Below are 18698 nucleotides of genomic sequence, written 5' to 3' on the forward strand. Positions count from 1 at the left end.
AGGATTTATTAAGTAATTCTGATGATAAACATGCATACAATATATAAAAGTATAATAAAATGTCTTCCTAGCCATAGATGAAAACAGACATATTCTAGAGTTTTTTTCAGTGTATTCAAGATTTGACCATTAAGTGTTGTATTGTCCTTCAAGGAACAGGTCTTTTTCGTGCAAGTGACAAACTGCCATGTTTCAATGGCAGCTATTAACAAAGATAATATTTGGACATTGCACATTATTTATTTTAGCCATCCAATAGATACTCACGCCGTTAGGACAGTCAGTTTGAGGGCTCGTGAGTTTTAAGACGTATTTAGAAATGGTTAGCTACAAAAATGTAATATGAAAATGGTTTCAGGGTATTAGCAAACTAAAATTTACCGATCTGCTTTTACGCGCTATAAAATGTTAAAAATTGTAGATGAGTCTTTGTGAAACCCTTTAATGAATGCTAGTTTGTCAATACATATGCCTGTTGAATTTTTTTGTAGTTTTTCTATCCCTACTTTGTACCGTAAAATGATATTTTTTGTCTTTTAGGACTCGCCGTTTTGTTCTGTTACATCAACAACGTTACGTTCTTTGCTGCCTGTATGGTTATAAATGAAAAACGGATAGCAAATAATCATCACTTTATCACATTCAAGAGGAGGCTAAAGAATCGAGATGCCTTACATGACGAAATATCAGACAACACAGAAGTCAATGAATACCCTAAAAACTTCATTGACAAATTTGTTCACTGGATAATTCCAAAAATAGTGCTGAAATTTCCAAATAAGATTATTATAATAATTCTGTTCGCTGGATATATTTCCGCATCTATTTATGGCTGTACTCATTTGAAGCAAGGTCTACTATTTTCGCAGATCGTAAATGACGACTCTTATTTCTTCAAGTTGGCGCATTGGAATGAACAGTACTTTCCGCGACAGTACACTGTAGCGTTCGTGATACCGGATGTGCTTGATTATTCAGACCCAAAGACGTTTGACATGATAAATGATGTTATTAAAAGCGTTCAGTCTAATATACATTTCGACCCAAATTTTGAGGTTAACTGGTTGAAAGCATACCGTGGCTCTCCATATTACAATGGCTCCTTGAAATCAACTTTCATTGCCGGGCTTAAAAATTTCACAAATGATAAAAATTATGCCACGTATCAAAATGATATAATTTTCAATAGATTTGATAGCTCAGTTAAGTCCTCGCGCTTTTACGCACTTTCTGCAAACTTACCAAATAGCCAAGAGGAAGGTAGAATGATGTTAGAGGCCCGTGATATTGCTAACACTGCATCAGTTGAATGTATAGCGTATTCACCGTTTTTCGAATATTTTGAGCAATATGTCTGCGTTCTGGGCCTGACTTTGAAATCCATAGGAATTACATTTGCAGCAGTGTTTGTTATAACTTGTATGTTTATGCCACATCCTGTACTGGTAACCTTAGTTACACTTGTTGTGGTGGTGATAATGATCGGTGTATTTGGAGTTATGTATTACTTAGATATCGCTTTAAGTGCTGTCACTATGATTCAATTAATTATGACTGTTGGTTTTGCAATTGACTTTTCAGCCCATATCTGTCACGGCTATATGGTTGCTGACAATAAAAACGCGAATGCAAGGGTAAAAGAAACAATAGAAAGAACTGGTGCCCCAATTTTACATGGTGCATTATCTTCTATACTAGGTATTTCATTACTTATCTCGGCAAAATCTTTTGTTTTCAGAACTTTTCAATCGATCATGTTTTTTGTGCTTTTCTTTGGTATAACCCACGCTCTTTTCCTAGTGCCAGTTATATTACCATGGGTTTGGCCTAGTAAAGAACCTTCTGCGCCCAAGCAGTTGATAGATAACTGCAATCAAATCCTGCCTTTGACGGACAAAACTAACGTTAAAAATGGTAGTCCAAGTACATGCTATGACATTAACAGCCAAACGTTATCTTTAGATGTTGAAGAGGTGTTGAAAGATATCAATATAAGAGAAACAGTTCTTTAAATGATTAATAAAGGGACGTTATCATGATATTTTTACACAAGAAAAGCTACCTAAGGTAAAGTGATTAAATTTTATTTTTGGAGTTCTTTTTATCTAATTAAAAGTTTGTGAAATAAATGTTTATATACTAGGGCCGTTAGAGGTGTTGCACACTCCATTACTTCTTAGGAACATACTCAGTCAAACAGTGTTTGCTATTATTTTGCTTGGTTGCAATTCTTTGCATCCAAATGATCTTCTTGAAATTTAATTATATATGCTATTATATTTTATATTTACTGATTTCATAATTCAGGTGAACTTATTTTAAAACTGCCAATTAATCCGTTGTTGTCGTTGGTATAATAATAGTTAGACGATTAATTGAAACTCGGAACAATCTTTTTAGCATACAACCGTTAGGAGCAACAATTAGGAATGGGGTTTCCATGATGTGTTGTGTATCTGCCTTTTGGCATCTACATAATTATAAACAAATGAAATATATAAGTACATCACATAATTGCTTTTTGTCCTGCGTTATTAAAGGAAATGAATAAAGATTTTTTTTTAATCAAATAATATGTTGGCCTAATGTTATTCGCTCTTATATGCTGATGACACCAGGGAGTTGACAAACGAATAAATTTTACATACCGCAATCTTTACATACGTACCGTTGTTCTTTCACGTTTCAGGTGCAAGACGTTTTCTTATTTATTTTGTTGCACTTTGATTACCTCTGATTTTACTTTTTCATTACTTTTTATACCCCAACCAAACATGTTTGGAGTGGGGTATATAGGATTCAGTTTTGTCGCGTCCCGTCGCGTCCCGAAATCTATTATCTCATTTATTACTAAATGGATTTGATTCAAACTTAAAATAGATGTTCCACCTTATCACCCTTATCATGTGACACAAGGTGCATAACTCTGACACCAAGTTTTCATGAATTATGTCCCCTTTTACTTAGAATTTAAAGTTAATTTTGTTGTATTTTCACTATATCTCAGTTATTACTAAATGGATTTGATTCAAACTTAAAATAGTTGTTCCACCTCATCACCCACATCATGTGACATAAGGTGCTTAACTCTGACATCATTTTTTTATGAATTATATCCCCTTTTTACTTTAAATTTAAGGTTGATTTTGATGTATTTTCACTATATCCCAGTTATTACAAAATGGATTTGATTCAAACTTAAAATAGATGTTCCACCTCATCACCCACATCATGTGACACAAGGTGCATAACTCTGACACCAATTGTTCATGAATTCGTCACCTTGGCGCAAAAAGTACTGTAACTGGCTTTTTAAATTTTTTACAGGAGACACAAAAAACTGTTTTGCTTATTTTCAGTAAACCTTTTTAATACCATACCATAGTGCGAAGTAACTAATTATCAGGCCAATTTAACTTCTTTTAAACATTATAATCATTCATTAGACCATAAAAAGTAATTAGATATTCTTTTCCACTTACATGACTCTTTGCGCTAAATTTCTTACACGCAAAAAGTCATGTTAGTGCAGTTACCAGACTTTTTGCACTAATTTTTAATGTGAAGAAGTCAAGTTACAGCATTTCACATACATTTTGAAAATGCTGTGATATCATAAATAAGGCCAAAAACATTGTGCTCATGGTTAATTTGATACATAAAAAAATGTAAGTTGAAGAAAAAATAATCTGCTTTGTTTTTACAGTTTATTTTGAATAGCAAGCAGTTTGTACTAAACTAGAGTGACCATTTAAATACAGTTAAATGACCATATTTTGCAATATCAGCACTGTTTGCAAAACATATTCATAAAGTAAACTTATTGCATTTTTCAACTCTGTCTCAATTTTAAGCAAATACATACTATATTTTTAAACCACAAATTATTGAAATCAGAATGGCAGTAACAACTAGGGCAGTGAAAGGTCTTTTACACAAGAGACAAGTTATCATAATCAGTTATGGTAGGCAGATGGAATTATATTCTTTCTGCAAAGACCAACCAAATTACATTTGCCTCTTGATAATTTTGGCTGATTTGCATCATTCCCCAAAAAGGGGGTAAAGTTTGGGCAGTTGTGATCTTTCTCTCAAGTTTGGTTTTAACCTTACCAGGTGTACTGCTCCATCAAAGTCATACTTTATCAGGGTCCTCAATAATAAATTGAATTTTTTTTTTTATTATCCTCCACCTATCTTTAAGCCCATTAGTATGAATATCAAAGTTTTTGATGTTTGATTCCATTAGCTTAAAGTAAAAAAAAGTCATTTCTGTGACATGATAGTGTTAATTTTTGTACAACATGCCATTTTTAGCTCACCTGAGCAATGCTCAGGTGAGTTTTTCTGATCGCTCGATGTCCGGCGTCTGTCGTCCGTCGTCTGTCGTCTGTCGTCTGTCAACATTTAGCTTGTGTATGCGATAGAGGCTGTATTTTTCAATTAATCTTCATGAATGTTGGTCAGAATGATAACCTTGATAAAATCTAGGCCGACTTCGAAAATGGGTCATCTCGGGTCAAAAACTAGGTCACTAGGTCAAATCAAAGAAAAACCTTGTGTATGCGATAGAGGCTGTATTTTTCAATTAATCTTCATGAATATTGATCAGAATGATAACCTTGATGAAATCTAGGCCGAGTTCAAAAATGGGTCATCTGGGGTCAAAAACTAGGTCACTAGGTCAAATCAAAGAAAAACCTTGTGTATGCGATAGAGGCTGTATTTTTCAATTGATCTTCATGAATATTGGTCAGAATGATTGCCTTGATGAAATCTAGGCCAAGTTCGAAAATGGGTCATCTGGGGTCAAAAACTAGGTCACTAGGTCAAATCAAAGAAAAACCTTGTGTATGCGATAGAGGCTGTATTTTTCAATTATTCTTCATGAATATTGGTCAGAATGATAACCTTGATGAAATCTAGGCCGAGTTCTAAAATGGGTCATCTGGGCTCAAAAACTAGGTCACTAGGTCAAATCAAAGAAAAACCTTGTGTATGCGATAGAGGCTGTATTTTTCAATTGATCTTCATGAATTTTGGTCAGAATGATTACCTTGATGAAATCTAAGCCGAGTTCGAAAATGGGTTATCTGGGGTCAAAAACTAGGTCACTAGGTCAAATCAAGGAAAAACCTTGTGTATGCGATAGAGGCTGTATTTTTCAATTGATCTTCATGAATTTTGGTCAGAATGATTACCTTGATGAAATCTAGGCCGAGTTCGAAAATGGGTCATCTGGGCTCAAAAACTAGGTCACTAGGTCAAATCAAAGAAACACCTTGTTTATGCAGTAGAGGCTGTATTTTTCAACTGATCTTCATGAAATTTAGCCAGAATGATTACCTTGATGAAATCTAGACCAATTTTGAAAATGGGTCATCTGGGGTCAAAAACTAGGTCACTAGGTCAAATCAAAGAAAAACCTTGTGTATGCGATAGAGGCTGTATTTTTCAATTGATCTTCATGAAATTTGGTCAGAGTGATTGCCTTGATGAAATCTAGGTCGAGTTTGAATATGGGTTATCTGAGGTCAAAAACTAGGTCACTAGGTCAAATTAAAGAAAAATCTTGTGTATGCGATAGAGACTGTTTTTTTTTCAATTGATTTTTATGAAATTTGGTCGAAATTTTGTCAGAGTGATTACCTTGATGAAATCTAGGCCAAGTTCGAAAATGGGACACCCGGGGTCAAAAACTAGGTCACTAGGTCAAATCAAGGAATAACCTTATGTATGCGATAGAGGCTGTATTTTTCATTTTATCTTCATGAATTTTGGTCAGAATGATTACCTTGATGAAATCTAGGCCGAGTTTGAAAATGGGTTATTTTGGGTTAAAAAGTAGGTCACTAGGTCAAATCAAAGAAAACCCTTGTGTATGCGATAGAGGCTGTATTTTTCAACTGATCTTCATGAAATTTTGTCAGAATGATAACCTTGATGAAATCTAGACCAATTTTGAAAATGGGTCATCTGGTGTCAAAAACTAGGTCACTAGGTCAAATCAAAGAAAAACGTTTTGTATGCGATAGAGGCTGTATTTTTTAATCGAGGTTGATGAAATTTAGTCAGAATTGTTGCCTTGATCAAATCTAGGTCAAAAATTAGAATATAGGTCATCTTAGCTCAAAAACTAGGTCACTAGGTCAAATTGAAGAAAATACTTGTTTACACTTAAGAGACCACATTTTTGATCCAATCTTAATGAAAATTGGTCAGAATATTTGTTTCCATGAAATCACTATGTCAAACATGTTTACACTGTTATGGTGTGTTTATCAGGTGAGCGACCTAGGGCCATCTTGGCCCTCTTGTTACAACTGTTGCAAATGCAAACTGTGAGGTTGTGTAAATTGAGATGTTTTTACATGCGCGATCGATACAAGAATAAAACAAATCATTTTCATTTTGGGTAAGACCCCGTTCTAAAAATTATGCGGATGTGAAAAACACATGATGAAATTTCATTGGACTCCCTGGTTGCAGTTTTTTCACTCCAGCCACTTTTTGTTCTCTGGCAAAATTTTTAGTTGTAATCTGTTGCTCAAAATTTAGGTTATACATAATTAATTTTAGGTCAGTTGTGAAGCAAGTTTTACAACTCATATTAATCGCTCTTGACACCTCATTTCAGATGGAATCCATCACCACGAGAGTATGAGAGAAGAGAAGTCAGTTTCCTTTTTAATTTCCCTTTTAATGCTGAGCATCATGCATTTTTAGGGAGCCACTGGTACCATTTTTAACGCCTTTGGTATGACACGGCCAGGGATCGAACCCATGACCTCCCGAACTCGAAGCGGACCCTCTACCACTAGGCTATCAAAATTTGCGCTGTTCTGGTCATTTTCTTTGTTTTCGTGCATGTTCTTGTTTGCAAAACATATATCACACTGATCTCTAATGACATTTCCTTGAGTTGTTACTGCACAACCTTTAGCGATCTGTTATTTACTCTTTTTTTAGTTAAAATGAAGTTGAATAGTTTTGGACAATCATAGTTAATTGTATAAAAATGTTTCAGCATGTAAAAATTTAAAATGTTGGTTTATATGTAACGGAAAGGCAACTGCAATGAAAAACGTCTGTTTACATTAGTAAGAAGACTGAAGAGTAATGAAAATGCAGTATGTGTTGTTACCGTCTACATTTTCAAGGTGTATATTCATGTTTTATTTTATGCTTCTTTGTCAAGTACTGGAATATAGCAGTGAAATAAAATTGATATTTCACTGTTTCAAACAGTGAACATATCATTTTCATTTTTCACAAGGATGAAACTACACTTGAATACAAAATGAAATTAATTATAAATAATTGGAAATTTTTTGCAAATATACTTAAGTAAAAGATATTGAAGCACGGACATAAAGATACACTCAACCATTATAATAAAATGTAAAAGAATTCTGTCAATATTTGACAGTTTTTCAACATAGAATGATATCATGACAAATCACAGCAACGGGCATCATGGTGCAATTCACATGGCATTAAATCATAAAATAAAAAGAAAATTTGTTGTTTTACTTGTAAGATAGAAATATATTTCACTGTTGAATGCCATAATTTATATTTTCACTCACGGATGCGCCTCTGTATACTGACAGTTTATATTTACTTTGTAGATATATGTAGGAAATCATATTTAACAACATAGGCTACCAGAAAGAAGCAAAAGAAAAAATATTAAAATATTTTATGTAGAATGTGGTATTTTTTGTAAAGATCAGTCTAAATCTGAGTACTTTATCTAAATAACACACAGAAAGGTATTGATACCTATGACTTTTAGGTTTTAGTTCCGTTGTGTATGATGTAAATCATTTATATAGTGAAGAAAGAAAAACATTCTGTAGAAAAATGTTATGATAGAAATGTGTAAATTGTTGTTTTGATGTCATCAGTGACATCATCAGTGAGTATTTAAATGAAATGAAGGATTAAATAAACAACAACATACATTTAAATAATCAGATTCTGACAGTGTAAGCTTCTGACATAAAGCTTTTGTTATTAAATAATATCATTTTTCAAAAAAGAAATTGACGCAAAAAGTATGTATGTACTAAGTGCAGTTACAATACTTTTTGCACAAAATCATTTACGGTTAATTTGAAGATCTGTGGTGCAAAAACTCTAGTAAGTGCACTTACCATAGTTATTGCGCCAACAAATTTTGAAGTGCAGTTACGTGTTTAATTTTTTTTGCCAAAAAAGACAGTTTTCATCAAAATACAGCTTCCAAACTTTTATGGATAATGAAAATTGATATTTATGACCTAAAAATGCCAAAAAGTGATTTTCCCAAAAATGTTAGTTACATGACTTTTTGCTCCAAGGTGACGAATTATGCCCCTTTTTACTTAGAATTTAAGGTTAATTTTGATGTATATTCACTGTTTCTCAGTTACTAATAAATGCATTTGATTTAAACTTAAAATAGATGTTCCACCTCATCACCCACATCATGTGACACAAGGTGCATAACTCTGACACCAATTTTTCTTGGATTATGTCCCCTTTTACTTAGAATTTAAGGTTAATTTTGATGTATTTTCACTAGATCTCATTCTGATTGGCTTAGAGCCGAAGGGAAGTAACCTTTTCTTAATCTTTGTACTGAGTTTCTTCCCCTTAAATTCCAGGAATTAGTCTATCTTTAGAAATCCTATTTTTTGATTTTCAATATTTTTGGTATTTTTCTAACTTTTTTATTATCAGTCCTATGTAAAAAGTAAATACATTTTTCGGTGGTAACATGGGTCGGTAAGACATTTTTCTGTATTCACTTTTAGTGTATCTCTAATATTAGAGATTTTTATATTTACCTCATCCCTCATCCAGGGCACATAATTATACTAGTATTACTTATATGTGGAAGTCCAGGATGAAGTACTCTAAAGACGAGTAAACTTCTTTTTACGTATTAAGCTTTTTTGACATTTTTATATTATTCTAAGTATTTTTAAGATTAATTATGGTTGCCATTCTTCTGTGACAAGACCGTATGGTGGGAGTATGAGTCACTCCTGTGACAGTTCTAGTTTTATTTGATATGTATAAAAGGTTCAGCTTATGATATGCTCTTCTTCTTTCTTCTCTGGTCAACAACTGTCCGGAGTCTGTCTTCTTCCATCTTTTTTCATGAATGTAAAAAACTCTAAACACATTTGCAAGTTTTGAAGGATTTCAATTGCCGAGCAAGTATTTACATCACCATATATAGGAGGGGTTGTATTACGCTAAAATTAACTCACACGTCTTATCGGGTATTATGTATCGGTAGCGTTCTTGGACCAGTTTTACTTTATAGATATAATATGAATTTATTTATCTAATTGCATTTTTGCATTCTAAATTTTTACGGTTGAACACATAGTGTAAATACGCCCGTTATGGTAAAACAGACGTACAATGTGATGACACGTGTGTCCGTCAGTCCGTCTGTCATATTCCGTGTCCGGAGCATCACTTAATAACCATTCAAAGTATTTACTTTTGACTTTGTTTATAGGTAGATGACGATGAGGCAATATGCTGAATTTAGTCGGTAGGTCAAAAATCAATGTCACAAATGGAGTTCATAGGTCAAATTTGACCCTTTTATTTCGTGTTCGGAGCATAATTTAAATAACCATTCAAGGTATTTTAAATTTTGCATATCAAACGTCAATAAGATATACCAGACCTGAAGAGCAAAGGTCAATGGTACAGCAAGGTCAAATCTGTCTGTATTATTTTGTGTCCATAGCATAACCTGATAACCATTCAAGGTACTGACTTCAAACTTGGCATAAAAGTAGGTGTCGATGAGAAGATGTGCAAAGTGCATGAACTTGGTCAAAAGTCAATATCACAAATCTGTCGTTTGTGTTTTGTAACTAGTAAACTATTCTATGTATTGACTTTGAACGTTGCAGAAAGATGGATGGTGATGAGGTGGTTTTACGAACGCAGCAATCCACATTATCCCCATACCAACCCCTAACCCCTCCTAAACCCATCTTTCCCAAAACGTCACTTCAGTATCTTTATGCCTTCGTATTCGAGCATAAACCAGATCAATAGATCAAAGGTAAAAGTTACAGCAATGTCCGATTAGTCGATATACAGAGCGCATGAACTTAAGTATTGACTTAAAACTTGGAATATAGGTAAAAATATTCATTTTTTTAGCTCTTTCTGCATGAGTATTCCTTCACTGTCGCCTCTCAGTCGCCACCCCTTCCAATCCTCATCCACTGCCACTTTACATCCCTATTCCAATACGCAAGCACGCGCGCACACACACTCCAAAATATTTCTTTGAATCTAAAGTTAACATCCCCCCTTTGATCTGGAACTCCATCGTATATTGACCCGCTTTGCAAAAGTCTTGTTTCCATTTTTTGTTTGTTTATAGGTACATGGTATTTTTCAGTTTTTACAAGGAACCGTAAAATAAATACCTTAATGTCATTCCTCTTAATATCTTTTTTGTTTTTCAGGCATATTTATTTTTCCAATGGTATACCTTTATTGTCTTACTTCTTTGGAACATAGTTTTCTTTTTATAAAAGAATTAGTACTCTTTCTTACGTTAGCAAGTTATTTGTCACTTTACTACCTGCTATACATTATAGAATATATATAAAACATATCGTATTTGTAGGAATGAAAGTAGTAATTCGCCGGATATGCCTCCGTGGTTCACACTAATGTAGTCCATATAAATATAAAGTGCATTTTTTCCGCCTAGTAAAGGTCATTATCATGCCACGATGATTTTGAGCTACGTTATATAGTCACTTGTCTTAGTCACGTGACCATGGTTTCACTGCGTTATGGTCAACACCATATTTTTTTGGTATCTTTTGATTGCCTAAAGACAGACCTTCAAGACAAAGGTAGTCTCACAGGAAGTGAAAGACTGAATATCAACTATTTAAATACAATCATCAAGTGTATGAAATTAAAGTCCTCGGTCAATAATACAAGTCGATAAAAACAGATGTTTTTTTTTTTTTTCATTTTATAATTTTTAGAATATGAAAAACCAATGTTAACTAAAAATAATAGTATGCTTGAAAAGTGAGTTGTGTAAACAGAAAATCAAAACGAATCAGCATAATTGTAGCGCGCACGTGGGTGCGTGTATTCAAATCGTTATTTCGTGTGAGAAGTAATACAAAAAGAACATAGTAGTTACGCCATAAAGTAATTTATGGATTATTCGTTTATTATTGTATCAATAAATCAACAAATCATTAAATTAACAAATCATCGAATTATTCATTAACCATCTAGTATTTGAATACACTTAGCGTCAGCTATTGCGATTGTGCCAAATTTCTTTTAAGTACAAACATTATTTTTATATTAAAGTAAGGCGACATTCATAGTGTATTTTTTTATTCCGAACAGACTTTTACATTAAACCCGGTCCGAATAGTTTTCTTTATAAATCTATGAAAAAATTGGAAATGGATAAACTTGGCTGGATAATATACAAAGGTCACTACATTAGATTTAAAAAAAAGTTATAAATACCTCAGGGGCCACGACTTAACATGAACATGAAACAAATTTTCTTGTTGATCCGGTTATATTTATTGATAAATAAGATTTTACCTAGTGACGTTGGTTTGGGACAGGGATGATTTTAATTTGTTGACCGCAGACACAGATCTCATCAGTGACTTTATCACGGCAAACATTCTAATCAGGTTTCATCAATTTGAAAATGGATTTAAAATTGTGACTTCTGTAGAGAAGCCTCCTGTTAATGGCGACCGACCAATGTCAAAGACAATGGACACAGGTGGTCACAATTCCTCAGTGAGCAAACTATATAAAGGAAATAGAAAAAATGAAGAATTGAACGATGTAAAAGCACAAAATGGTAAAATTCAATTGCTTAAAAGCTTATAATTACCTCCCCATTTTTGTCGCTGTCCACACTGTCAATATTCAATCAATCTACACCATGTACTTATAGTCCTTTTCGGCGCTTTACAACCAAATCAACAAGTCGTTAACAGTTAGACGGATTCCTCTAGGGCCCATTTCAAGGCTTTCAGTGCCAAGCAAGAAGTTTATAACGTGTATTGTTTATGTTTATTTCTTGAATGAGATCTTTGTTATATATGAAAGAGACACAAACTTATTTGATATGGGAGATAGTTCTGGCTATACTATATGTTTAGAAAATAAGTAAAAAGCTCCTTTTGAACTATTCCCTTACTTTAGAAGGTGTACTTTCAGTATAAAGTTCGGCAGTTATAGTCATAAAATAGGAAGTAATATGTTATCAATGGAAAAGAAAGAAAACACTGGTTTAAAGAGGTTTACAATTTGTTTAATATTTACATTATAACGTTCTTCTTTTCATTAAATTTTGTTTCATCCAAACAAAGATCTATTCAGTTTAAATGTTTTTAATGTTTTCATATCCGTGTAAAAAGATATTTTGATACCAGTTTGATACCAGTTATGCCCGTTATACAGCCTTTCGTAAAAATTTTAACCATAGTTTCTGTACTCCTTCTTTTGTTCCCTACCTTCTTCGGAGACAAAAAGGGGTAAGAAATGGTCTGCTTCCTCCCGTCCTATGGTCAGTCCGTCCATTACACTTCGTGCCCAGTCCATAACTCCATTAGTTATCCATGTAGGGATTTAGAAATAACTTGGCACAAATATCCCCCATAACGAGACAACGTGTCATGCACAATACCAATACCCCTAGCTTCAAGGGCAAGGTCACACCTAGAAGTCAAAGGTTGATAAGGTCTGTGTCGTTTAAAAAAATAGAAAATGGGTGTATTCAATTATAAAAATGCAAGACAAGCCGTCTTAAACTTTTACTATGCTCAACTTTTTCGAAAATATTGTATCATCTTTTGATAATTCTAAATAAAATATATAAACCAAATGTGTACAAAAGATTGCATTTACAATTACATGTCATGTGGTATTAAAACCACCATTGAATTTTCACTCGGTGTTTATATACATATATATCTATAAGTTACTCTAAAATTTCAAGATCCAAGCACACAGTTTGAACATAATGCGTAATTTAAGAGAAGAAAAGAAGATAAGCACTATATATCAGGCTTCAGAGTACACACGTTTGAAAAATGTCGCAATAGTGCACATCGATTAATAAGGTTAAAATATGAAGGTCTTGATGACCCTGTATCAATCCTCAGAATGTATATACAAATTGATAGATAAAGTTTCGACAGAAATATGCAGAAGTGACCTTTTACCAACTTTGAGTAATCAAAAACATTCTGTTAATGACTGATAAGAAATAATACCTGAAATTGGCATTTTTCTCAACGTCAATGGCCCTAATTAGTAATATTTCCAATTAAAGGTATTTACTGATATCTAGTGGTTTTATACATTCCTTCAAGTTGACTGCACATGTATGTACTTACTGGCAAATTTGGTTAATGCAATGGCAACTCGTTGTTTTCGATCTGTAGCTCTGTACATTCTGTGCAATGTTTATGAATGCGAATGTAAGCTATGAAAATTCGGACTAATTCAACTGCCATAACTCTGATGTTTTTAAGACAATATTACTCAATATCGAACTTTTCTGAGATATTGTTAGCACAGTGAAAGTCGACCAGACAGAGAGGTAACGACGGAGGACGACGGAGGAAGAGTGATCAACAATTACAAAAAAATGTATTTGATCAGAGTAAATGAATTCATAATAAACATGAAGAAAGTTAATATACAACTAATCGAAAAAAGAAAAATCAACTGATAGATAAAAACTGCTTGTTTATTATTTTCTTTATCGTTTTGATAATTACTGAAATTAATATTAAACATTAAATTAATGTATATGATGACTGATTGTTATTGTCTGTTTTCACAAACAAAAGAATTAATTGTTGGGAAAAAGGCAATTACACAATTTCAACAAAATGTGCGTTAACGTATTTTAGAAAAAAAAACAACAACAACAAAACAAGGCACTATATAAGGCTTCAGAGTACACATGTTTGAAAGAAGTCACAATGGTGCACATCAATCAGTGAAGGAAAACACATTAAGGAGATGATGATCCTATATCGCTCACCCGAATGTTTACAAATGCAATTGCAAGTTAGGTAGTTTTAAGTTTTGACAGATGTATCCAGAAGTGAACTTTAAGCAATTTTTGATTCACCAAAAGGCTCTGCTTTAGGCTGCTTAAGAGTTATGACCTTTTAACAAAATTAAAAGTAGCAAGTTTGTTCACGTCAAGAGACTCGACTTTGTTGTGACTACAGTAATCTTACCAATTATAGATATTTACTGAGAACGTGTGGCTTTGTACATTATTTCAAGATGACTGCCCATGTTCCATGTTTGTAAGTTACGTTACTGGCATTTTTGATCAATTCAAAGGCTATAAAACCAGTGTCAATGGGGCAATGTTGCCTTCAGTTATGTAGGCACGTACATTCTGCGCAATTTTCATGAATGCGATTGTGAACTATGACAACTCTAACTAATTCAGTTGCCATACCACTGACGAAACTAAGAAATATTGTTAGAACCGTGGATGTCAGCCAGACGGAGGGATAACGACGGAGGACATCGGACGAAGGGTGATCATAATAGCTTAGATTAAACAACAATAAAAAAAGTGTTATTCAATCAAAATAATTGAATTCATAGTATACATTAAGATAGCTATGCAGTTCAGGGTAAAAACGACATAACAAAAGAGAGATAAAAAACGAAACGGTTTGGGTATTTTTTTTATCGTTTTGATAATCATTGAAATTAATATTATCATAAAAACATTAGATAGATGTGTATGATTATTAATTAGTATAGTCCGTTTTGAAAAGAAGTGAATTATGTGGCGAAAAAAGTAGCTGTCAACATCTAACACACTTTGAACAAAATGTGCTTTAATGTATTAAGAGAAAAAGACCGGCACTATAAGGCTTCAGAGTACACATATTTGAAACAAATCGAAATGGTGCATGTCAATCACTGAAGTAAAAACACATGAAGGCCGTGATGACATTATATCGCTCACTGACAAGTTACTGGCGATTTTGATCAATTCAAAGGCTATACAACCGATGTCAATGAAGCAATGTTGTCCTCGATTATGTAGACGTACATTTTGCGCAATTTTCATGAATGCGATTGTGAACTGTTACTACTCTGACTAATTCAGTTGGAGGGATAACGACGGAGGACGACGGATGAAGGATGATCACAATAGCTTAGATGAAATAACAAAAAAAGTGGTTTATTCAATCTAAATAAATGAATTGAGAGCATACATTAAGATAGCAATGCAGTTCAGAGTAAGAAAGACATAACAAAAGAGAGATAGAAACGGCTTGGGTATTATTTTCGTTATCGTTTTGATAATCATTGAAATTAATATTATCATAAAAAAACAACACTAAATAGATGTGTATGATTATTAATCAGTATAGTCCGTTTTGACAAAAAGTGAAGTATATGTGGCAAAAAAAGTAACTTTCAACATCTAACACACTTTAAAAAAAATGTGCTTTAACGTATTTAAGGGAAAATGACTGGCACTATATAAGGCTTCAGAGTACACATATTTGAAACAAATCGAAATGGTGCATATCGATCGATGATGGAAAACACATGAAGGACATGATGACCATGTATTGCTCACCCGAATGTTTGCAAGTACAAGTTAGGTAGATTAAGTTTTGACAGATGTATCCATGAACTTTTAGCAAGTTTGATTAATAAAAAACTCTCCGCTCAAGGCTGCTTAAGAATAACGACATTTTAACAATATCAAAAATGGCAAATTTTTTCACGTCAAGATTATGTCCTCTGTTGTGACTACAGTAATTTTGCCAATTATAGATATTTACTGGGAACGTGTGGCTTTGCACATTATTTCAAAATGACTGCTCATGTATGTAAGTTACAGGCAATTTTGATCAATTCAAAGGCTATAACACCAGTGTCAATTGATCAATGTTGTCTTCGATTATATAGCCACGTACATTCTGCGCAATTTTCATGAATGCGATTGTGAACTAGGATAATTCTGACTAATTCAGTTGCCATACCATGAAACGAAGAAATGTTGTTAGCACAGTAAAAGTCAGCCAGACGGAAAGATAACGACGGAGGACGACGGGCGAAAGGTAATCACAATAGCTAAGATGAAACAACAAAAAAGGGATTTATTCAATCTAAATAAATAAATTCCTTGTATACATTAAGATAGCTATGCAACGCAGAGTAAATTTACATAACAAAAGATAGATAAAAACGGTTTGTTTATTATTTTCTTTATCGTTTGATTATTATTGAAATTTTATGTGGTGAAAAACGTAACCTTTAACATCTTGCACACTTTTAACAAAATCTGCTTTAACGTATTTAAGAGAAAAAAGACAGGCACTATATAAGGCTTCAGGGTAACAAGTTGCAATGGTGCATATCAATCAATATAGGAAAAACACGTGAAGGCCATGATGACCCTTTATCGCTCACCCGAATGCTTATACAAGTTAGGTAGATTAAGATTTGACGGTTGTACCCAGAAAGAAAATTTATTATTTTTATTAATGAAAAACGCTCTGCTCTAGGCTGCTTAAGTTATGACCTTTTAACAATATTAAAACACGTCAAGGGACCGACTCTGTTGTGACTACAGAAATCTTGTTGATTTAAGATATTTACAGAGATGTGTGTTTTTAAACATTTTTCACCATGACTGCTAATGTATGTAGTTACTGGCAATTTTGATGTAGTCAAAGGTTATAAAACCAGCGTCAAGTGAGCAATATTGTCCAAAATTAAGTAGCCATATACATTCGCCGCAATTTTTATGAATGCGAATAAAACTATAACGATTCTGACTAATTCAGTTGCCCTAACTCTGATGGTACTAAAACAATACTGCTCTTTATCGAATTTTTCTGATCAAACACAGTGAAAGTTAACCACGAGGACGGATGACAAACGCCGACGACGGACGAACTGTGATCACAATAGCTTAGATGAAACAACAACAAGACTTATCTTCGATCTAAGTAAATGAATTCATAATAAAAATAAATTTAGGAAAAAAAAAAGACAAACCAACTCGGTCTGATAGATAAAAACGGCTTGTGTATTATTTTCTTTTTTATCGTTTTTTTTTTTTTTTTGGTAATTATTGAAATTAGTATTAAACATTAAATGGATGTGTATGATAACTGATCGTTATCGTCTGCCTACACACAAAAAAAATAAATGCAGAGAAAAGAGCAATGACATAATTTCAACATTATGTGCGTTAACGTATTTTAGAGAAAAAAGGCACTATATAAGGCTTCAGAGTACACATGCTTGAAACAAAGCGATATGGCGCATTCCGATTAATAAGGGAATTTTCAAAACACACGAAGGCCATGATTATCCTCTATCGCTCACCGGAATGTTTTTGCAAGGTAGGTAGTTAAGTTTTAATGTATTCAGAAGTAAATATTTAGCAAGTTTTGCATTTTTTAAAAGATTATACAAATATAAAGTTGCTTAAGGCAACTTTGGTAATTTCAATTGCCATAAAAGTGATCTAACTAAAATGATATTGTTCATTATCTAGTTTGTTTGAGATATTAACAGTGACAACCACACTGACAGACGACGACGGACGAAGGATGATCACAAGACAACAGGAAAAATTAATTCATAGTAACAGTAAACTCACTGTATGTAAATAAATGAATTCATACTGGATGTTTCTTTGTCTGATCATATTATTTTGTATTTTTACACTATTGTTCTAATTTTTAATGTAACGTTATTCGTATTAACTACATGACATGTTTCAACATCATAAATTGCTCAATTAAATTTTGCATTCATAATACATACATTGCATGAAAAGAAAGAGATTCTAAGTTTTGATATGTTGTTGTTGTTCTCTTTTTTTTTCTTTTATTGTTTCGTAGACAGGACTTGAAAAAATATAACAATCATAATGTCAATTATGTCAGTTAAGTATTAAAGTATTAAGTGTGATTGCTGTCTTTGTCTACCAGCGTGAAGTAAGCATAACAGTAGTAACAGTAGTATGTCGGCTTTAACTACTGGAACAATATGGCAGTAACAGCAGTATCGACCCTTGGATTGCTAGAGGATCTGTATTAATCAAATAGTAGAGTTCATTGAATCAATAATCGATCTTCCTTTGCTCTATAAAATGACGTAGCTTTTGCTCCAAAAATGCATTTCAACTTCAACATTTAATACATCAGGCAAGTAATCTCTACCATGAAAACAGATCGTCCAGTCAGTGCAATACACATTACTGATATCTACTTCTGAACGGTTTGAAACATCACTAAGGTGCCCTTTGATGATTCAAGATTCAATATATTTACCGAAAACTAAGGTCCCTTTGATATCATTATCTATGATTTGTTTTTGTTGGGTTTAACGTCGCACCGACACAATTATAGGGCATATGGCGACTTTCCAGCTTTGAAGGTGGAGGAAGACCCCAGGTTTCCCTCCATATCAGTCATATTTGTTTTTTCTTCTCCCTGAAATGACAGAAAATTTCCTAAGTTCATCGACTTTGTTTTTATCATGTATGGAATGAATATTATATCAGCATGACTAAAATGCAATAAGATGACAATTGGATCTGAACTGAGCTTTATGAATAAATAGAAAGTGACCCTAGTCATAAGAAAACT

The 18698-nt window shown here is 33.2% G+C and overlaps 2 protein-coding genes across 14 annotated transcripts in view; one reads left to right on the forward strand and one right to left on the reverse strand.

Annotated features, from left to right (window-relative positions):
• The window catches only part of LOC128546218 (patched domain-containing protein 3-like), a 26034-nt gene extending 12178 nt beyond the window's left edge, over positions 1-13856 (forward strand). For both annotated transcript variants that reach the window (XM_053547837.1, XM_053547836.1), the window contains one exon: positions 541-13856. In XM_053547837.1, the coding sequence (XP_053403812.1) occupies positions 541-2012 (1472 nt within the window). In that variant the 3' untranslated portion in view covers positions 2013-13856. The remainder of the gene's footprint in view (positions 1-540) is intronic.
• Positions 12835-18698, reverse strand: part of LOC123554671 (patched domain-containing protein 3-like) — a 40875-nt gene continuing 35011 nt past the window's right edge. For all 12 annotated transcript variants that reach the window (XM_053547829.1, XM_053547824.1, XM_053547825.1 and 9 more), the window contains one exon: positions 12835-18542. The gene's annotated coding sequence lies outside the window, so the exon portion shown is untranslated. The remainder of the gene's footprint in view (positions 18543-18698) is intronic.

The sequence above is a fragment of the Mercenaria mercenaria genome, chromosome 7, assembly GCF_021730395.1.
Source record: "Mercenaria mercenaria strain notata chromosome 7, MADL_Memer_1, whole genome shotgun sequence".
Classification (NCBI taxonomy): domain Eukaryota; kingdom Metazoa; phylum Mollusca; class Bivalvia; order Venerida; family Veneridae; genus Mercenaria; species Mercenaria mercenaria.